The sequence below is a fragment of the Lactuca virosa genome, chromosome 8, assembly GCF_052849685.1.
Source record: "Lactuca virosa cultivar CGN04683 chromosome 8, Lactuca_virosa_CGN04683_v6, whole genome shotgun sequence".
In the NCBI taxonomy this organism is placed as follows: Eukaryota; Viridiplantae; Streptophyta; class Magnoliopsida; order Asterales; family Asteraceae; genus Lactuca; species Lactuca virosa.
Genome location: NC_136433.1, coordinates 93959275 through 93981873, shown reverse-complemented (window position 1 = coordinate 93981873; position 22599 = coordinate 93959275). Strand labels below are relative to the sequence as shown.

The 22599-nt window shown below is 38.6% G+C and overlaps 1 protein-coding gene across 2 annotated transcripts; it reads left to right on the top strand.

The window, feature by feature from the left end:
- Positions 1-661: 661 nt before the first annotated feature.
- LOC145133866 (hyperosmolality-gated Ca2+ permeable channel 1.7-like) lies at positions 662-6964 on the top strand. Of its 2 annotated transcripts, none has more exons than XM_079068823.1 (12): positions 662-861; positions 2165-2507; positions 2591-2752; positions 2841-2976; positions 3058-3159; positions 3253-3372; positions 3458-3538; positions 3608-3948; positions 4031-4276; positions 5867-6191; positions 6296-6529; positions 6639-6964. In XM_079068823.1, the coding sequence occupies exons 2-12, from the start codon at positions 2194-2196 to the stop codon at positions 6849-6851; spliced, it is 2274 nt and encodes a 757-aa protein (XP_078924949.1). In that variant the 5' UTR covers positions 662-861; positions 2165-2193; the 3' UTR covers positions 6852-6964. The 2 variants fall into 2 exon arrangements, with proteins under 2 accessions (XP_078924949.1, XP_078924950.1); XM_079068824.1 differs by lacking the exon at positions 662-861 and having other exon boundaries at positions 2179-2318; positions 2444-2507.
- The last annotated feature ends 15635 nt before the right edge of the window (positions 6965-22599 follow it).

Genomic DNA, 22599 nt, shown 5'->3' with positions numbered 1-22599 from the left:
TTTTCCACATGTCATTTTATGGGTTTTCCTATTTTATTAAAAATCCATATAATATTTTAATATAATAATTGTAATAAATATAATAATTAATGGATATCAATTTCATTAATTAGCTTACTTTCTAATTTCAAAATTTTTAAATTACAGTTTATTAGTTTCTTTTGTTTATTTATTTAAATTATTTGTTTAAATTTAAAAGATAAAAAACATTTCAATTTTAATAATTCATTATTTTTCTTATTTTTTTTATAAATTCAAAGTTCTCAATTATTAGACCTTAATATTTAATTTTTTTTTAAATTAACTCATGTAATACATGTGTCTCACAACTGGTTGATAAAATAAACAATTAAGGTTAAAAAGGTAATATTACAACTATTTAACACCAATTTAATAAAGTTGTTAACATCAAGAATGACATTGCAACAAAATAAAACCAAAAAGATAGTCCAAGTGAAAAAATAATTTTATGGACGAAATCCGTAAATTCGAACATACCACAAAGACTATTGATGTAATTTTGCCAAATTTAGGCGAGGGTATATTTAAATGCTATAAATAAATCATATGATAGTCGATTTTTTGGCTGTCAAATATCTGTTAAGAATATATTTAAAGGACGTAGCCTTTTTCATAAATAAATAAATAAAGAAAAAAAAGGAATTTAAAAAAAATCCAAGTATTCCTACGCAACTGTTAAGCTAACGTCTTGGTGCAATAGTGGCAAACTCATAACTCATTGCTTTACGCGGTTGCTGTCGACTTCCCTCCATCCTATTCTGTCTTTCACCCAAACCTGAAACAATCCGACTTCTGGAACTCTGTTTATTCCACTCATCTACTTGTTCCTGAGGAAAAAAGGTAATATTTTGGATTCTTTGAAACCCGAAACATGTCGAGTTTATGAGGAATGTAGCACATGCTTTTTGGATTCTTTTTTCGAGTTTATGGATCCTTCGTCTTTTTGATAATTATATAGATTTGGAAACTTGCTTTGAGGTTTTATTGTGATGTGATATATGAGATTATGCAGTTAATTTCCGTTTTCTCTATTAATTTGAGTTCCCACTTGAACGCAATTGATGATTGAATATGTTGTGTAAAGAGATTATTAGGGATTCTTGGTTTACTTTTAAGATACGATAACCTGATGGTTGCTTAGTGTTGGCAAACCAGTTTCTGGGCATGGTCGCATATTTCAGGATAAAGATTCTTGGAAACCCGATAAAATCTTGTTTACGAAACCAATAAAGACTGAATTTTTTGGCTTGGGGTTGTATTGCATATATGCTTGTAGGTCTTTTGGGAGTATAGTCATTTGCACTTCGATGTCCAGATGAAACATAGCTTTTTCATGAGATTTGGTAGATGCGTATGCTCTAATAACTAAGATACTGCAATTGGTTTCCTGTTCTTTATGTTTCTTGAGCTGCTTCTTTGATTTGAGTTCCCACTTTCATCTTATTGATATTAATGTCGCCTTAAAAAGAAAGAAATTAGAGAAACTGTCTTGGGGTTCTAGTTGTGATTTCAAGAAACAATGATATGATATTTGCTTATTTGATTAACTTTATGAGCCATTGTGCTTGTTTTTCATTGTAAAGTTAATCCTGCAAAAACAAAAAAGACACTTTAGTTTGCAAGAATGACAGTTTTGGAGAATTATGAAAATTAGATGCAGAAAAACCATTACTTGACATTTATTTTGTCTAATATGTGGGCTTGTATTAAATCAAAGTCAAACTAGTCTCATTCGCATGTGCATTTAGCACCACATGACTTGTATTAGATCACAATCTAAATAAATTCCAATCACACTAAATGGTCTTACGGAAATCTCCTAAAGTCTCAATATTTTAGGTTTGTTTACAGTTTAATCCCAAAATTTATTTTTTTGAACAGAAAAGTCCCTATTATCTAATTTTATACCGATAATCTGTCATTTTCTGTTGAAAAAAAATAAGGATTGTTTCGTTAATCTGGGCAAAATATAAAATAATCAAGACTTTTCTATTCAAAAAATAAATATTGGGATTAAACTGTAAACTAACCAAACATATCAGGACTTTATTGGAGATTTCCCAACACTAAAATCACCAACATTAAGTAGTTCCTTAATTTTTGTTGCAAACTAACAAGTAACAATGATTCTTGTGAATTGTAGGTATCTCGTTTGATCTTGTATAAAGGAAAATGGCTACTGTTTCAGATATCACAGCATCCGCCACCATTAACGGTTTATCTGCAATATTGTTTCTTGTGTTATTCGGGATTTTACGCCTTCAACCCATGAACGATCGAGTTTACTTCTCAAAATGGTATCTCAAAGGCATACGAGAAAATACAAAAACTACAGGACCTTTTGTAAAAAAATTTATCAATCTAGATTATAGAATGTATCTAAAACTCTTAAATTGGGTTCCTGCTTCCTTAAAAATGCCAGAATCCGAGCTTATCGACCATGCTGGACTTGATTCTGCTGTGTACATTCGAATCTATCTTCTTGGGTAAAAAATAAACTCACAACTTTCTCTTTTTCTTTCCAATTGTTTTATCTTATTAGTTAATTAATGCACATAACTCTATGCAGGTTGAAAATTTTTGTTCCGATTGCACTGCTTGCTTTCACTGTGTTGTTACCTGTAAATTATACAGACAGAAATTTTGAGATATTGATCACCAAAGTGGAAGATTTAACATTCAGTCAGATAGACAAGTTTTCCATATCCAATGTCCCTTCTGGATCAAAAAGGTTCCCAAATTTTTTTCATTTTTTTTTTTTGAGTAAGTTTATACAAAGCTAACTACTTGAGTCTAAAGATTGTTTCTCTCTTTATCAGGCTATTTGTGCATATATTTATGGCGTACGTCTTTACTTTTTGGACATGCTATATGCTTTATAGGGAATATAAAATTGTAACAGACATGAGGTTGCATTTCCTTGCCACCGAAAAGCGTCGCCCAGATCAGTTTACTGTAAGTTTTTTGTGCTTATTAATTTATGTTTTCTGGAAGAAATTAAAAAGATTATTGATTTTAACTTTTTTCTGTGTGTAGGTTCTTGTGAGAAACATCCCCCCTGATGTTGATGAATCCGTTAGTGAATATGTTGAGCATTTTTTTCGTGTTAATCACCCTGATCAATATCTTTTACATCAGGTTACAGATTGACTAAAGCTCTTCAATTCTGTATCTTTCTTTATCTTGAAACTTGAATCTGTTTGTATATTCAATGTAATTTTTGAATCATAGGTGGTGTATAATGCAAATAAGCTCGCGAAAATAGTGAACCAGAAGAAGGATTTGCGTAATCGGCTTGTCTACTACACCAATAAGTACGAGAGAAGACCCAATAGAAGGCCAACCACGAAGGTTTGTGGCTAGATGTTTTGTGTTTACCACTTCACCTTTCGTTATGTCTTTAATTTGTCTATAACTTTGAAGGTTATCTGTATAGGCAGGTTTTTGGGGACTTTGGGGAAAGACGATCGACGCCATTGATTACTATTCTGCAGAAATCGAGAAGTTGAGCAACAAAGTAAGAATCGATCATCAAGATTCATTCTTTTTAAATGTGCAGATTTTAATCAAATGATTTTGTTTTCAGGAAGTAGCGGAAAGAGAAAGAGTGATTGGTGACCCGAAAGCTGTTGTTCCAGCTGCGTTTGTTTCATTCAAATCGCGATGGGGTGCAGCCGTCTGTGCACAAACACAACAAACGAGGAATCCGACTCATTGGATCACGGATTGGGCTCCCGAACCACGCGATGTTTACTGGGACAATTTATCCATGCCGTTCATGGAGCTCAACATTCGAAGAGTGTTAATGGCTGGTGCCTTCATCGGTCTGACTTTCTTCTTCATGATTCCCATCGCGTTTGTTCAAACTTTGGCCAACATTGAATCAATCGAGAAAGTTGTTCCGTTTCTGAAACCCATTATCGATGCGTAAGTGGACCTGAACCAAAATTGATTAATTCTTTACTGAATCTTGAATTGTAAATCGTAATTCGTAATCGTATCTCCACAGAGGATCTATGAAGGCGATTATTCAAGGGTTTCTTCCTGGGATTGTGTTGAAGATCTTCCTCATTCTCCTTCCGATGATTCTAATGGAAATGTCCAAAATAGAAGGCTACTTTACGATCTCAACTTTGGAATCAAGAGCAGCTGGTAAATTTCATCTTTTTTTGCTAGTGAATGTGTTTCTTGGAAGCATCATAACCGGAACCGTGCTGCAGCAAATTCAAGTGTTCTTGAAAGAGTCGCCATCCGAGTATGTTGTTACCCTTTCTCCCGGGGCTATTCACATAAACTACCACCGTTAAAGATTAATTTATTAAATTTTTTTTTAGTAATCATAAAAATATAAGGGTAAATTGCATAAAAGACATCAAATTTTACATAAAATTTTGATTTTGACAATGTGTTTTATTTTTTCTCAATTAAATCATTAAGATGACACTTTTGTTGCAAACTTAATCAATCAATTGGGTTTAAATGTTTCATGTTTATCATTTGCTGATTAGACAAAAATCTGATATAGCTTTGCATATCATCGTAATTAGTAAATATTTGAATTAAATTGAACCCTTACATAGATATGTACTTACTTTACCTATTTTTTTTCTCAGGAATCACGATTTGTGCAATGGCTTCTCAAAGTCACTCAAGTGGTTCATCATTCTAGAATGGTGTAAGCGATAGAAGAAAAGTTGCCTACACTAACATCTCCTAAAGGAAACCTTCATTGTCTTTCTTACACCACTCTGGAAAGAAGAACCTCTTGAGCGACTTCGGGAAGCCATTCCACAAAATGGTTGATGCTCTAAGTGAAGAAAATAATAAGAAATAAGGAGAAATGAGTACATATCTACGTAAACGTTAAATTAAACCAAAATGCTTGCCAACTCAAATCATATGTGGAAGCCACATCAGCTTTTTTTCTAATTGAGAAAACATGAACCACTGAAGCAAACCCGTTCGATTGGTTAAATTTGCAATAAAAATATAAACTTGATGACTTAATTGAGAAAAAATAAAATACAATGTCATAATCAAAATTTTATATAAATTTATATAAACATAGTGCCTTTTATGTAATTTGCCCAAAATATTACCAATTTTGCAAATAGCCAAATTTAGTTTTGCAAAATAGTTTCCACCACAAAAGAATAACTCTTAAAAAGATCTAAAAAAAAGTTGAAAATAATCTATAATTCTTTTTTTTTTTTTGGTGGGGATCAATTTCAAAATTTTCTAGAATCTCGCAAATGATGAGTTCCAAAATCGGTGGGTTTTATCGCTGTAAAAAGATTGTCCATTTGTTAAATTTATACGTTATAAAGTGGTAATTTTTTTTTTCTGTATATAACCCCTTTTGCCCTAAAATTATAAGTTAACCCAAACTCCCAAACCATGGGGAACTAGAAAAACTTATTTCAAAAGTAAGCCCAAATTTGCAGTTTAGCCCAGTAATCTTTCAATCAACTTAAAACAATTTTATTTTTCAATTTTTTTAAATTGTTAAATCTGACAAATCAAAAAAATATTTTTTAAAAAGCTATCAAGACTAATGTTTTAACGAACTTATTGAGTTTTTTTTTTTTTTTTTTTTTTGAAATTCTCAGAAATATATCCTTTATTAGTTATAAAAAAACTAAATCTTGGAAATAACCATTTATATCAATTTACATATTTCAGCTAGTTTTGCAGAACGTTATTTTTTATCAGCTAGCAGATAACTTCTTAGCTAGTCCGTCAAATATGGTCTTCTTAGGGGCGTAGTTCTCAGTTTCTAACTTATTCTCAATGTGGGAGTGGTTGTTACAAAAAGATTTTGACATCTTTTTCCTACTCAATGCAGGATTCCGAAGATTGCTAGTGTGGCGATTCCAATGAAAGCAACATTCTTTATCACATACATTATGGTCGATGGTTGGGCGGGTATCGCTGCAGAGATCCTAAAAGTGGTTCCATTGATTATCTTTCACTTGAAGAACATTTTCTTGGTGAAAACCGAAATCGACAGAGAGCAGGCAACAGATCAGGGTTCATTGCTTTGGGCCACATACGAGCCTCGTATGCAGTTGTACTTCTTGCTTGGACTTGTGTACTCTACTGTTACCCCTATCCTCCTCCCCTTCATCATTGTTTTCTTCGCATTTGCCTATCTGGTTTTCCGTCATCAGGTAACATTATTTGTAATATATAACGTTCGTGGAGCAAGTTAAATCGAGAGAATTAAGAATCTTGACTAATAATTGAATTCTTGCAAAATTTTATATGGAATTAGGTCATTAATGTATACGACCAGAAGTACGAGAGTGCAGCATCATATTGGCCGGATGTTCATCGGCGTATTATTATTGGTTTGATGATTTCACAGATTTTGTTGTTAGGATTATTGAGCACGAAACAAGCATTACACTCGACACCTTTCATGCTCGTGTTACCGGTGTTAACCTTCTTGTTTCATCGGTATTGCAAGAGCCGGTTTGAATCTGCATTCAGAAGATTTCCATTACAGGTTAATAATTAATTATAGATTTAATGATATACAAGTATGAAATACCCATGTGGAAAGACGAAACTACCCTTTATATTTATGAGAATAATGTTGTGAAACTTGATTACAGGATGCGATGATCAAGGATACACTGGAAAATGCAAGAGAACCTCATCTGAACCTGAGGACGTATCTTCGTGGTGCCTATATACATCCGGTTTTCAAAGGGTTGGAGCTTGATACATCGATGGATGTTTATGAAGATGATAATCCAGTAGTTGCTACAACGCGGAGGTCGCATAAAGGGAGTTCTGGTGAGCTTTCAAGCATTTTGGTTGCGTAAAGATCGTGTATTTGAACTGGATCACCACAACCCATTCAATTATGTTGTATAGTGTACTTAATGGCGCACATTCATATCAATCAAATAATAATCGCGTTCATGCATTTACATAAGATACTGTACTTTTGTTGGCACCAAAACATTTGACTCAACGTATCGACATAGTATCAACCTCTTCAACACTGATAATTAATCTCGAAATTAATTATTAAGCAATTAATAATGTTAATAATAAACAAACTTCTAGACGCTACTCGACCGACTAGAGCGGCGCCTAGTGATTAATCATTGCATACATAATGAGTGAAGCACTAAAAAACAATAAAATTTTAACACTTTTAAGAAGTTCTATCTCAATAGAAACTATTTGAGAAATGATTCCTATTTTGTTATGATATTAGTTGTATTTACGAATTTTGTTATGACATTAGTCATATTTCAATTTTCAAAATTCAACAAATTAGCAATTAATAGTCTCCGATTAATCTCTGTCTAGCCGATTAATTCCTTAACCCCAGTCCACCGACTAACTAACGTCAAACTCTTTTTACAACCTTGGTAAATATTGTATATTGGTTTCATTATTTAAAACAATTAAATACATCTCTAAACCTAAGGGGTATTTTCACAAATCAACATATGCACATAATTTTTTTCAAGCAACCTTAGAACCACCATTGTCATCGACAGTTCTGAAGGGTTTTACCTCTCACCACTGGTCTTCTTCCTCCTCCGTGCATGCTCTCCTTGTTGTCGTTGGCTGCCATCAAGATCTTGGTCTTTCATCACTCCTTTCTGCTTCCTTCATCATCCAAGGATTTGTGTTGTATTGTAAGATCCGGAATTTCGGGTATGATAGTTTGCGCTTCAATTTTTGAGGATTTAGGAGGGACTCGACGAGTCGAAGGTCTGACTCGCCGAGTCACGTCGAGTTGATCACGTGGATTTAATGAGTAGACTCGACGAGTCCAAGGACAGACTCGCCGAGTAGGTTCTGGGCAGAGAAAACCCTAAGTTTCTGGGTTGGGGCCTATTTAAGGGAACTTATGACCTTAGGTGCGCCTCATACCTCCTGTGAGAAGCCCTAAATCGCCATTGGAGCCATGAGAGAGTTCTTATGATGAAATCAAGTAATTTGGTGGGTCTTATGGAAGGAAAAGAGCATGATTCAAGCAAGAAACGAGATGGGGGCGGTGGATCTAGCATTTCTTCACGTGGAACTGCTGTAGAAGGTATAAACTTGCATCCTTTTCATCTATTTTGGTTAGATGTCATGATCTTGGGATTTTTAGGGTTTTACTCCCCTTCTTTTGTGCCTATGAGCTAATTGAGACATGATCCGAGGAGGGAAACCTCAGATCTGAACCTTGTGAGGTCCTTGAAGACTAGATGCCCCAGCTTTAGTTGTCCAAATGAGGGTTGATGAGCTAAATCTTTCATGGAGGGCATGTAATGGCATTTTGAAGCAATAACATCATGCATGAACGTAAAGATTGAAGCTTTACGTGATTATTGAGCCTTGAGATGTTAGATCTATAGTTTAGAGTGATAGATCTGAGTGAAATCGTCCAAATGAGTAAAGGGGCTGGATAGACTCGCCGAGTCCATGAGCCGACTCGACGAGTCGGTTAGGGTTTTCCTGGTCAAGCTGAATCGCGTACTAACTCGGCGAGTTGTGGGGTCAACTCGACGAGTTGATCTGAATCCTCGCGAAACTTCGGAGAAAGTGCGTCGACTCGACGAGTCACAAGGGTGCACTCGCCGAGTCGTGTTAGATCTGGACTGTGGACTCGAGTTTGACTACGGTTGACTTTAGGGTTGGGTCAACCATGTGATGGAAGCCATGGAGGGGTAAAATGGTCTTTTACCCACTTCAAGAGTTAGACAGAGAAAGAGAATAACATTGGGTGTGTATTGTTAAGAGATGTTTATCCTATGTGTTAGGCGGAAGCTAGGTCGAGATTTCCGAGTGCGAGGCTGTCACTTGGTTGCTTTCAAGGTGAGTCTTCTCACTATACCTTACCTAGAATGGTAATTGTGTGTGACCGGAAGGTCTTATGTGCTATGACGAGTATGCGATATATGTTTCTATGTGATATGTATGTGTTATGTATGTTATGAGTAGTATGGTATGGACCGGAAGGTCGACAGAGTAGGACCGGAAGGTCTACTCAGATTGTGGGACCGAAAGGCCCCTGAGACACATTGACCGGAAGGTCTCGTAGAGCTATAGCCTCGAGTGGCTTATGTGCTGTATGTAGTATTTTGGGGAACTCACTAAGCATGCGTGCTTACCGTGTTATGTGTTATGTGTTTCAGGTTCTTATCAGGATCGCGGGAAGGCACCGGCATGATTGTACACACACACACTATGTTTTGGGAAGAGCTACTGTGGATCCTGGATTTTATGTGATGATTGTGAAAACTTTGTTAAATGAATAATTAGTGTTGAACAATATGATATATGTTTTTATGAATTGAAAATGAAAAAGTTGTTTGAAAATTTACGGTGTTACAAGTTGGTATCAGAGCCTTGGTTTGAGGGATTCGGATACACCTTCGGGCATATCTGAACTCAAACTGAGGATTTGAGAAAAGTTTTCAAAAAGAAACGATTTTCTAAGATAAGTAAAATATTTTCAAGAAAGCGGAAAGGAGCAGTGTGTACAATCAGCCAGCGCCCGAACAGTGATTTCCTAAAATACCCTTACGTTATAGGTTATGAGATATTATATGATATGTTATGCATGCTAGAGAGTAGGCTAGGTATTCATATCTAGGACTAGAGTGGCCTGATTTGTGATGCCTTAGCCTAGGAGTTACTGATGCTGTGAGTTACTTCGAGAGTGAGTAAGTAGCAAAGAGGAGCTTGTGAGAGGTCTACTGGAAAGTGGCCTGTGTGTGATAAGATGTAGAGTACTTGTGATCTGGAATCCTAGGAGGAGGACTTGGGGTGAACACTGATGTGGTGTGGAAGGTAGTATAGGGCCCGTACTACTGGAAACACCGGATCAGTGAGCAGTCCAAGTAAGAATCCTTGGGATGCTAAGTAACAAGTAGGGCTGAGTGATCGAGTGCAAGTATACTCGAGCGAGTCTCTGACTTCTTTTATGTTGTGAGACGTCATGGATGGTACACGACGCACACCGGAGAGCAGCGGTGTTAGCGATGATGAGATTTTCCGTATGATTCATGACGAGGTGGCCGCAGCGATCCGGGAGGCTATTCCGGAGGATTCTAAGTAGCAGATTGAGAGGTGATGTCATTGTTCGAGTACCATGATAAGTAGCAGATTGAGAGGTGACGTCATGGTTCGGTTACCATGATTCATAGCAGATCGAGAGGTGGCCACACGGTTTGAGTACCATGGCATGTGACAGTTAGTGCTTCTGGTTTTACCAATTATTCCGTGGTGATTGTCTAGACTGAGATCAGATGTGAAAGAGTATGGGGCCAGAAGGCCATGATGAACGAGTTTTAGTGGAGCATCCCTTGAAAGGGAAATCGAGTTAGCTCGAAGGGATTGTTGGCGAGATGATAGTTGGAGTCGCAAGACTCAGGGATGAGTAGGGATGGTGTATTATGGAAGAATACGGTCTGGGCTGAGCGACCGGCCGATAGTGGAGATGTCACTTTTGTGACTTGGGTGGTGCTATTTCAGTTTTCTGCGGGATGCAGTTAAAGGTAAACCCTGTGGGGTAGCAAGCATGGTGACCTTTTCACCAGAACATTTGGGCAGTATGTGGGCTGCGAGGTATTCTTATACCAAGAAAGAGTCATTGGTGGGACTAAGACGGATGGGAACGAAGAGGTGCTTGTTGAGAGTGGTGTATTGTTATTGTCAGTTTTCGGTGGATGAGATGAGTATACCGGGGCGGTGGCCCTCGTGGTCCACATTGTGTATCGACAATGAGGATGAAGTCTGTGCTTTTAGGATTATTTCTGATTTGGGTAAGCGGGGCGAAGAGTTAGAGTCAAGTGTGTGAGAGGGCACTATTCCAGATTGGATTCAGAATAGTGGGGTTCCGGTGGTGTATCAGTCTGAGACCTCAAAGTGTCTAGAGGCAGTTATGTGGGGAGGATTCCGAGATGCTGTCAGGGACGGGATTTATGGGAATAGTTTGGTTTCCTTGGGGAAGTCCCTGGGAGGATTGCATTCTACATCCAAGAGTCAAGTGTGACATACCTGGTGGGACAGTCTACTGAGTAGGTTGTGGTCGTGCCAAATGGTGATGGTTCGAACCTTGAGAGGGGGAGAACATGCTTTCCTGTAAAGAGATCGGTGATCCGTTCAAGTGCGGTCAGAGAAATGGTGATGGAAAACTGCGGTACGGGCATATGAGACCTGAGTTAGAAAAGGATGAGGCAAGGTGCCGGGCAGCAAAAGATACGAGTACGCGTTTAGGAAAGGATGAGTGGATCCCCGGTAGGTGATCATTGATTGGAGAATTCATTGTGGCCTGGGATTTTCAGAATTTGCGTATGTCGAATTCGAGTGCGATGGGATCGCTGGATTCAGGGTGCAATGGCAGAGATTTGCAAGTGTAGGTATAAATTGTGATCCATACCCCCGGAAGGGCAGCAAATGGTTTGTCAACCAGTTTTAGGAGTGGCCTGAGTAGTTCCGTGTGGGTAGTGATCAGTAGAGAATGGAGCTTCGGGTTTTCGTCAACGTGTTCTGAGCCTTTGATGATACCTCTGTGTTTCAAGATTGGGAAGTGGAATCCTTCGAGGTTGCAAGTGGTGCAAGAGGAAGATCGGTTGCGAGATTCCGATGAAGCAATGTGGTATCTGAGCATGATGTTGTGAGTATGAGATCAGTGATAGAGGCAAGGCATCGTGAAGTTTTGTAATGGTGTTCTGAGATATCCGAGTGTGATGTCCTAAGGTTCGAATTATTTCGAGTTTGAGTTAAGAGATGGCATGTGGTGTAGCGGGTATCTATGGTTCCAGTGGGAGCCCTTCGGCCAAATGATATCAAGCGAGATTATGTAAGAATGTGATTAGTAGCGAAAAGAGGGGCTTTGACATGGCGGCTGCCGACGGGAGTAGTGGTGCTTATTTTTGGAGGGGTGTGAGTGCACCTATCCATGTTGGGCCTCGAAACAAGAGTTAGTGAACGCATTATAGCATCGATTGAGTATGAGATTGTGGGGTGGTACGAGAAAGTGGTGAGTATGAGGAGGTGTGGTGGTACTGCGGGAGCCACAGTGTCCACCAGTCAGCGAGAGGGTGTTGTGGTACTGCGGAGAGCCGTAGAGTCCACCAGTCAGCGAGATGGTGTGGTGAGACTGCGGGAAGTCGTAGTATTCGCCAAGCAGTAAGAGAGAACGTTGTGGAACTATGAGAAGTCGTAGTCTTCGCTAGTCGGAGCATGACGCAGAGGAGTTCCTAGGCTTGGGTAGCCTTATCTTTGAGTCTGTAGGAACCTGGTGGTCAGGCCATGGGCAAGACTGGGGTCTCCCTAATGGTCTGGAGTTATCATATTCTGAGTTCAGGTATGGATATCATAAGCAGAAGGAAATGGAGAAGGGATGTACGCATAAGTGGCGGGTCATGGGTTATGAGTTGAGTACTTCGTTGCGATGAGTGGTTCCAATTTTGCTTTTGAGTCAGACTCTCGAGTTTGATTTGGCCCTAGTGGCGTATCGAGAAGGCGAAATGAGATTCCAGATTTAGTGGTGAGTTGCGTTTTGAGAGGCATTGTGCATTATCGGATGTTTTAGACCTGAGTGGGTCAGTTCGTGGGAATGGAAAGGATCTCGAGACGCATGGAGCTAATGAGTAGTAGATGTCAGAGGTCGAGTGTATCAAATTCGGGGGAAGTGGTAGTTTTCGCTTGTGGTAAGGCAAACTTCGTGACTTGTGTGTCACAATGGGCCGAGATGGTAGTGGAGAGAAGGTAATCAATAAGACATTGTTGGGTATGTTATGGGTAACCTTTAGAGGTTCAGTTGTGGGATGAAGAGTTGACCAAGTGCTCAGTGTTGAAAGGGATATCGGGGAGAGAGCTGAGGTACATAGTTGTAGAAGTCAGAAGATTTTGTTGAGCAACATGATTTTCTTCTTGTGCCTAAGGTCGGGGTATTGAGAATTCATTGCTCAGCTGGATTTTGTTGCAGTTCAGCGGATGGGTCCCTGGTGTGATGTGTAACAAACCGTTATTTCAAACCTATGTAATAATGTAGGTCAATTTGTAATTCTTTTTAAAATAATAAAGAGAAATTTTAGCATATTGTGCATATTTACATAATTGACCCTCAAAAATAAATTATTAAACAATCTCGATTGGGATGAACCAAGTGATAGAGATTGTAACAAGGTTTCCAAAAACATAAAGAACACTAAAATCCGAGTTATAACGAAGAAGTTATGACCAATCGAAGATCCGCGACAAAACCGGCAAAACACTGTTCAGTGTAAAAACTGAATTTTCAATAAAAGGATTTTTAGCCATAACAATCTAAATGAAAGTTGTAGTTTATGTTAAACCGAGAACTTTCATAAAAAGAACGCCAAAATCTGACTTTGTATGAGGAAATTATGATTTTTCTAAGTTTTAGTATAACAGTGTACAGCTAAAAACTCGAAATATTGATCGAGTGATTTTTAGCCGACACAATCTAAACAAGAATTGAAGGTCTCGTCATTAGTAGTACAACGGTAAAAAGACAGACAAAAACGGACATCGGATGAAGAAGTTATGAATTTTTAACGGATTTTCCTGTCCCGGTCTGTTAAAAATAATAATATTAAAAATAAAGTCAAAATCAGCCAACGAAGTCTAAACGAAAGTCGTAGAGTATAATTTTACCTACGCGTGCATATAAAGAACGTCAAAAACGGAGTTCGTATGCAAAAGTTACGAATTTTAGAAGTTTTTGGCTCAAAAACCGAGAAAAATCGCATAGTCATCCTCTGCCACGTCACCCTCGCATGCGAGCCTCCACGTGTCACCTTCTGATAGGACCGAAGTTCGCCATGTCACCATTTGATTGGACCGAGACCGAGGTCCAATAGACAGCCGACAGACTTCGCATGAGACACACCGCGACACTCCTCGGACCTTCGTGGCCTCTTTCCATTGGACCGAAGTTCGGCCCACTCAGAAGCCTCCACGTCCAAAGTCTCGCCTCGTGTACCCCTCGCATGACCGATGCGTGTGCTGCTGACTCCCTCCCTCGCCACCTGTCCAAACACGTGGCAGCTTCGCACAGCCTCGGATCCGAGGCTCCGGCCTATATACGGCTTGCGAGGGCTTCCGAAAAACTTACATTTTTCACCCCATTTTCCATATCTTTTCATATTTTTCACTTCCACAAACTTATACACAACCCCTAAAGCCTCGGTATCAAGTCTCAAACCCTAAGCAAGCCTCGAAGCCCCGAGATTCCCGAGAAGTAACCTCTCTCCAGTCAAAACTCTGCCCAATTTGAGCCGGTTTCTCGTCAAATAAACTCCTTTCCGGGAGACGAAACGCTGCCCAAATCCCCATCTAACAAGTGAGTTCATACCCCCGTATTTTCATAACTTCTACTGTTTTAAGGGGGGGGGGGGGAATACAAGCATAACACAAGAACTTTGTGTTATAAAAATCATGATTTCAAATCATGATAAAACAACATTAAATCATCAAAAATACTCAGAACATTAAACTCCTTTATAAACTTATATTTTCCCCAAAATTCATATTTGTATGTATATATATATATATATATATATATATATATATATATATAAGATTTAAAAGGCTTACGACCGATAACTCATTCTGGGTCCTTTTCCTTGTTTGGATGTGGACTTATAGTACCGGTTATTTGTCCGAATGTCATTTAAATTTTACTTATATATAAAATTGTGTATGTATATAAATATAAAAGTTATTTCATCAGTTCAAACACCTTTGTAACATGTTGAGCAAGGGATTACATGCTAAAAACAGTTAAATACTGATTCAGAAAGTATATATAAATTATAATAGGTATAATTTATGATACATAGAACAATAATTCATGATTCAATCATACTAGAATACACTGTTTTACAAGAAACAAGGATTTTGATTCAAAACAATTCAAGGGTTTACACTTATCAAATACATGTTTGGAATACTAATTCAAGAACATACTGTCAATCATTTATTTCAGAATGATTGGGTTTTCATGACTAATATACATGTAACGTTTATATGCTTTTTATGAGACATTCAATTCAGGTTGTTTAATTCATTTTAGACAACCAAGGTAAAGTCCTGACATTATAACCAGAATCTCCAGCCCGGGGATCGAAACAAGTTGTGTGTAGATCTATATCGGGATTGACAACCATGCACTCAGGCTGCTAGCTACAGTCAGGCATACACACCAATGAGTGGCAATTGTTATCAACAGTTTAAACACCCACAAAGCGTTTGTTTCAGGCCATCAGTCATAGTATGGTTATAATAACTCATTAAAAAGATATTAACAATACGTTAATGTATAAATAACTAAACGAAAGTACACTTTCAAAGTACCAGTTTACAGAATACATACTATAATGGTTCAATACAGTTTTCAATAACAGCTAGTGGAGCCAGGCACACTCTCAGTTACTAGTTTTCATAAAGGAATACAAATACAAAACATTGATACAAAGAGAACGGTTTTATGGGAATAAAACTACTTTTCATATACAACAGAAAATATAGGATTTTCTGGAACAATTTACATATACAATATACATATATACTCTTTCAAACATAAATACTTATGCACTCACTCAACTTTATGTTGATACTCTCTTTTCAAATTACTTGTATTCTCAGGGAAATAATACACAGGTACTCCCCGAGATTTTTGAGAAGATGGAGCTACTTTGAGTCATATCTTCTTTTGTATAACTATTTTGGTTCAATATACAATGATTGAACACATGTAAATACTTATACTTTTTAAATACAATGGTTGTTTGTACTTTGATTACTATGATGCATGTGTTGTGATACTACAAATGAAGTCCTCCACCCCCGGACGTTTTCGCCGTCTGGTTTGGGGGTGTGACATGATGTGACCCTTTCATTTTGGAAAATGATCTGGATTGTTTAATATATTTGGTTTAAGTGAGCGGAAGTCTATCCTGGGGCTTCGACTTGTTCAATCAGTCGCAACGAGAATCAGAGGGGCAGTAGGTTTTTGGATCTGTTATTCAAGGAGCGAATAACATGGTAAAATCTTGAAGGGGGCGGTCTGGTAGCATGACAGACCACTAGAGTTTTCGGATCCTGGGGAGCCAGTAGTGGTATCGTAGTGGCAGTTGGGTCTGTCCTTTCTAAGTTTGGGAGTTCGGGATCAGGTATCATTGGTAGATAATGTGTGGTATGAAATCCTCTTGGGTGGTGCTTCACGGGCTGTTAGGTTTTGATCTGTGTGATGCTAAAGAGCGATTTCGAGGGCGAAATAATTAAGTGGGGGAGAATTGTAACATCCGGACTTTCGGGTATGATAGTTTGCGCTTCAATTTTTGAGGATTTAGGAGGGACTCGACGAGTCGAAGGTCTGACTCGCCGAGTCACGTCGAGTTGATCACGTGGATTTAATGAGTAGACTCGACGAGTCCAAGGGCAGACTCGTAGAGTAGGTTCTAGGCAGAGAAAACCCTAAGTTTCCGGGTTGGGGCCTATTTAAGGGAACTTATGACCTTAGGTGCGCCTCATACCTCCTGTGAGAAGCTCTAAATCGCCATTGGAGCCATGAGAGAGTTCTTATGATGAAATCAAGTAATTTGGTGGGTCTTATGGAAGGAAAAGAGCATGATTCAAGCAAGAAACGAGATGGGGGCGGTGGATCTAGAATTTCTTCACGTGGAACTGCTGTAGAAGGTATAAACTTGCATCCTTTTCATCTATTTTGGTTAGATGTCATGATCTTGGGAGTTTTAGGGTTTTACTCCCCTTCTTTTGTGCCTATGAGTTAATTGAGACATGATCCGAGGAGGGAAACCTCAGATCTGAACCTTGTGAGGTCCTTGAAGACTAGATGCCCCAGCTTTAGTTGTCCAAATGAGGGTTGATGAGCTAAATCTTTCATGGAGGGCATGTAATGGCATTTTGAAGCAATAACATCATGCATGAACGTAAAGATTGAAGCTTTACGTGATTATTGAGCCTTGAGATGTTAGATCTATAGTTTAGAGTGATAGATCTGAGTGAAATCGTCCAAATGAGTAAAGGGGCTGGATAGACTCGCCGAGTCCATGAGCCGACTCGACGAGTCGGTTAGGGTTTTCCTGGTCAAGCTGAATCGCGTACTAACTCGGCGAGTTGTGGGGTCAACTCGACGAGTTGATCTGAATCCTCGCGAAACTTCGGAGAAAGTGCGTCGACTCGACGAGTCACAAGGGTGCACTCGCCGAATCGGGTCAGATCTGGACTGTCGACTCGAGTTTGACTACGGTTGACTTTAGGGTTGGGTCAACCATGTGATGGAAGCCATGGAGGGGTAAAATGGTCTTTTACCCACTTCAAGAGTTAGACAGAGAAAGAGAATAGCCTTGGGTGTGTATTACTAAGAGATGTTTATCCTATGTGTTAGGCGGAAGCTAGGTCGAGATTTCCGAATGCGAGGCTGTCACTTGGTTGCTTTCAAGGTGAGTCTTCTCACTATACCTTACCTGGAATGGTAATTGTGTGTGACCGGAAGGTCTTATGTGCTATGACGAGTATGCGATATATGTTTCTATGTGATATGTATGTGTTATGTATGTTATGAGTAGTATGGTATGGACCGGAAGGTCGACAGAGTAGGACCGGAAGGTCTACTCAGATTGTGGGACCGGAAGGCCCCTGAGACACATTGACCGGAAGGTCTCGTAGAGCTATAGCCTCGAGTGGCTTATGTGCTGTATGTAGTATTTTGGGGAACTCACTAAGCATGCGTGCTTACCGTGTTATGTGTTATGTGTTTCAGGTTCTTATCAGGATCGCGGGAAGGCACCGGCATGATTGTACACACACACACTATGTTTTGGGAAGAGCTACTGTGGATCTTGGATTTTATGTGATGATTGTGAAAACTTTGTTAAATGAATAATTGGTGTTGAACAATATGATATATGTTTTTATGAATTGAAAATGAAAAACTTGTTTGAAAATTTACGGTGTTACATGTATACTGCTACAATCCTTCTAGTTGCGGTAAGCAACCTGATTTTTATTATATATTTTTATATCACACATTTTTCTGTTTTCCGGAATCATGACCAAACACAATCGCCAACTACTCTATTGACCACTCATCAACTTGTATATGATGTTATGAATGTGTACATTGAATTCAGTTTCAAGCTCATAGTAGACGGCTCGAAATACAAGTTATGGCGTCATGTACTTCTTAACATATGCAAATGAGCCAAAGTTGTTGGTTATATCAATGGAAAGTGATGATGATGTGGATCAAGAGTCAATTGAATCATGTGTTAAATCATGGTTTTACTTAACCTGTGATCCTAACTTACTTCAAATAATCTCAAGTGACAACTGCACTGCCAAGGATCTATGAGACAAGCTTGATGAGTTTTTTCAAAAAAAAAAAACAAAATGTCTAAAATTGTTCAACTATAAGACCAATTTCGAAATACAAAGAAGAGCGCATCTTTGATTATGGAATATTTTCACACACTTAAAATTTTTGACGATGCCTTATCTGATATGGACTCAACAATCACCGAAGTAGAACTTGTGATGCAAATTCTTCGCAAACTACCTCCTTCATATCATTGCATTGTGGATTTTATCACTAATACAAAGTCGTTACCATCCTTTTCAGAGGCCAAGAACATGTTACTACTTCATGAAGAACACAAAGAGAATGTTGAGTACATGTTTGACTCTTCCAACTCCACTATAACGCTCGTAGATTCAGGCTAGACAGTTAAAATATAATAAGCGATAAAAATGATATTTTTACAGAAGGTTATTTATGATAAATAACGTTAAACAAAGTTATAGTATATGTAACAATGATTACTTACATATAAAGAACGCTGAAATCCAACTTCGTATGAAGAAGTTATGCTTCTTCGAAGTTTCGCGATTAAACCGTCACGACTCTGCGTATCGTAAAAAATAAAATTTTGATAAAATACTTTTTAGACTAAATGATCTAAACTAAAGTCGTAGTAGTCATAAAACTGAGAGCATGCATATAGAGAACGTTCAAATCTAACTTCGTGAGAGGAAGTTATGATTTTTCAAAGTTTCAACGCAGCTATGTTAGCACAAAAATCAAATTTTAGATCGGTCGATTTTTAGCTGAATCAATCTAAACAAGAATTGAAGATCTCGTGATAAGGAGTCCAACAATATACTGACAGTTGAAAACGGAGTCCATATGTAAAAGTTATGAATTGTACACGGTCGTTAACAGTATAACCTCCGTAGACTGTTAAATTTAAGATCGACTGAGAATTAGGCAACGGAGTCTAAATGAAATTTGTAGTAATTGGAAATACCTACGCGTAACACCTAGTTTCCAATCGTTTCATTATTCAGGGCCATGACCCGAAGATCAGTTATCATAAGGCTTCGGGCCTTGAGGAAAGAGAGATTTAGACCCTTTTTGGATGTGGGTATTATAGATTAGGTGATCCGGAAGTTCGGTTCGTGTTTTGGAGCCCAAGGGTATATCGGTAATGTGTCAGTTCGAGACTTTATGGATTTTGGATTGTAATTCGAAAAGCTTTAAGGCAAGGGTGAGTTGATATAAATGTAGAGCTCCTTATTACCTTTATGTGGATATAAAGAACGTCAAAATCGGACGTAGAACGAATAAATTATGGCCTCCGGAAGTTTGGTGGTTTAAGAGCTAATCCTAGTACGTTGGGCGTACAAGGAAGTACGATGGCCGTACTTGGCAGAAGAATTGCAGGTACCTTCTGCAGTACACTAGGCGTACTGAGAGTACACGGGGCGTACTCCATCAAATGAAAACCCTAATTTTTAGGGTATTTTCCCTATTTAAACAACTTATATCACTTTGGGTCATCTTATTGATCAACTTCCATCATCCTAAACCCTAATCTCGACCCTTAGTCACCTCCTTAGTGTTCTTGAGCTCTTGTGAAAGATCTTAGTGTCTTTTTGTGCTTTTTGAAGGGATAGAAGGTTATTGAAGATTCATCTATTGGTGTGAAGCTTAGAGATCCAGATTCATCATCATCTTTGCAAGCCATTTGAGGTATAAAGCTATCTACTTGATGGTTTATTATGCTATATCTAGTTTTGGGACCTTTTTTATGCAGTTTTGGATCTTTTGAGCTAAAGTTGAGCTTTTGAACTACTCTAGAAGACATGGATGTCATATCTTAGCTCCATGGAGGTCCCTTGTTCATAAAAATGCGAGCTTTAAGAAAGATATTGGTCCATGCATATGTTAAGATCCTTATTAAGCCTCTATTTGAGTGTTGGTCCCATTAAGTCATGTATGGGTGTAAAGTTGCCAACTTTACGTATTAAGTCACCCTTTAGAATCAGATCTGGGAGTTTGGCTTAAGGTCTTAATCAAATAAGTGCTTAATGGAGTGGTTTGGTAATCTGGGGAGTACGTTGGGCGTACCAAGCTGGTATGTTGCGCGTACTGGCCCCTGAAGGAGTACGCTAAGCGTACGAGCTGAGTACACCCCACGTACTCAGCAGGTGGGCTTTTGGGCATTGACGTTCACAAATTTGGGCCATGCTTTGGACTTTTAGGGTTTGGACCTTGTTGGGAAATTAGACTTCTGATTTTGGCATTTGCTAGTATATTGGGCTTTCTTGGAATTAGGCCCATGATGGGTTTTGGGCCAAATTTGGAAATTGAGCCATATTGGGCTTTTGTTGCTATTGATTTGGGCTTCGGATTTTGGGCCTATTGAGGAAAGGGTATTGTGACATCCCTATTTTTACGACCAGAAAAGACTGATTTTGTTTATGCTTTATAAAAATCAGAGTACTTCTTTTAATAAAAATATTGCGGAATTTGTTCCCAGAAAACATGATAAATGTATTATCAAAGCATTTCCAAAGAAATGTATTTTATTCATTTTAAAACTTTGGGATGTCATCATCAATACAGAAACATAAGCATAAACAGAACTTACATTCATTTACACTAGTGATCTACATCTCTTTTAAATCTCTCAGTGTAAAGTAGCTTCATATCGACACCTGTGATACAAATAAGCTTGAGTGGGTCAGGTTGGGAAACCTGGTGAGTACATAGGGTTTTCAACCCACAATAATATAATTATTATATTCAAACATCAAACAATCAACCCAATTACTCATCCCCATTATCTTCTTAAGGATTTACCCTAAGAATCATCTATTCCTCGTTTATTCATTCCTAAGGATCATCCTAAGGAAACGGAAGGAAGTCCATCGTTGCCACGTTTTATACAATAGACATTAAGTCTCATAGTCGCCAGGGTTTAAGCACTAAGTCTACATAGTCGCCAGGGTTGGCACAACAGGCACTAAGTCGCATAGTCGCCAGGGTTTAGGCACCAAGTCTGCATGATCGCCAGGGTTTAGGCACCAAGTCTGCATGATCGCCAGGGTTTAGGCACCAAGTCTGCATGATCGCCAAGATTCGGGCACTAAGTCTGCATAGTCGCCCGGGTTTAGAGTACACCGGGTGAACACATCGTTCACAACACCTACAGGTTGCGAGCCTGTTAGTGTTCCACTGGACTGTCTAGAATAGTCTGTGGTTGTCATCCATACTCTGCTAGATGATGGGTCCAACGCTTTGGTAAAAGGCTTCCCTCATTGTTCACCTCTCGCCCTTATCTCATGATCTATATCACCTCTCAACTCATCATCCAACTCAATTTCATCTACCCATGTTTTACCCAACATATTATGTATATATAAATACATATACAGTTTAAATCATTTAAAACTTGTATAAAATCATTCATCCAACATAGATAGCAAGTATACAGATAATATGCACACATAGCACGTAGTTTATATAAAATACTTCATATATATGTGTAAGATGAAAGTAACTATGCACTCACTTGATAAGGTGGTGACTCGGTACTCGGACAACGCTTCGTTTACTTTAAAACAACTCCTTTGACAGAGCCTAGTATCATTACCACTAGAGTTTAGTCTAATCTTCGAAGAGACTAATTAATAGTCTAGATATTATTACTATTATATAATCATTAACACAATAATCTTCACCCACTATGTACAGACAGGGGCCAAACATGGAACACCGGAGGGCAGGATCATTTTGGCGTATAGCACTTCTGAATCCAGCAACCCAAGCGGCCCTCCAAACCAGATTCCCCATACCGCAAGTGGTTAAAAAGACATTATAATGACACTTATATAACTCATAATAATAGCCTAAATACTCATTATAAGGTCATAATAACATTACTATATTATAACATAAGCTATACTAAAGATAGGGTAGGCATAGCTCACTTATAGTGGGTTTTCTCGAAAACCGGGCTCCACCGGAGCAGAGTTTCTGAGCCGAAGGGCTCTTTTCTCGGGGCTTCCTTCGGGTGCTAGGGGTTTACCTAGACTTTAGGGGGGTTTTGGGGCTTAGAGAGAGAAAGTAGAGAGAGAAAGTGAGTTTGGGAAGGTGTGAGAATGAAGGGAACCCGACACCTCTATTTATAGTGAAGCTGGCAGCTCGACTCGTCGAGTCAGAGGACCTACTCGATGAGTCCATGCCACTTGTCAACTTTCTGGTGGCCAAACGTGTGTGGC

Bases quoted from the DNA above. Each gene is read 5' to 3' on its own strand.
- LOC145133866 (XM_079068823.1), top strand. From the start codon at position 2,194: ATGGCTACTGTTTCAGATATCACAGCATCCGCCACCATTAACGGTTTA. The intron at 2,508-2,590 runs GTAAAAAATAAA...AACTCTATGCAG, and splicing joins ATTCGAATCTATCTTCTTGG to GTTGAAAATTTTTGTTCCGA. The intron at 3,949-4,030 runs GTAAGTGGACCT...GTATCTCCACAG, and splicing joins CTGAAACCCATTATCGATGC to AGGATCTATGAAGGCGATTA.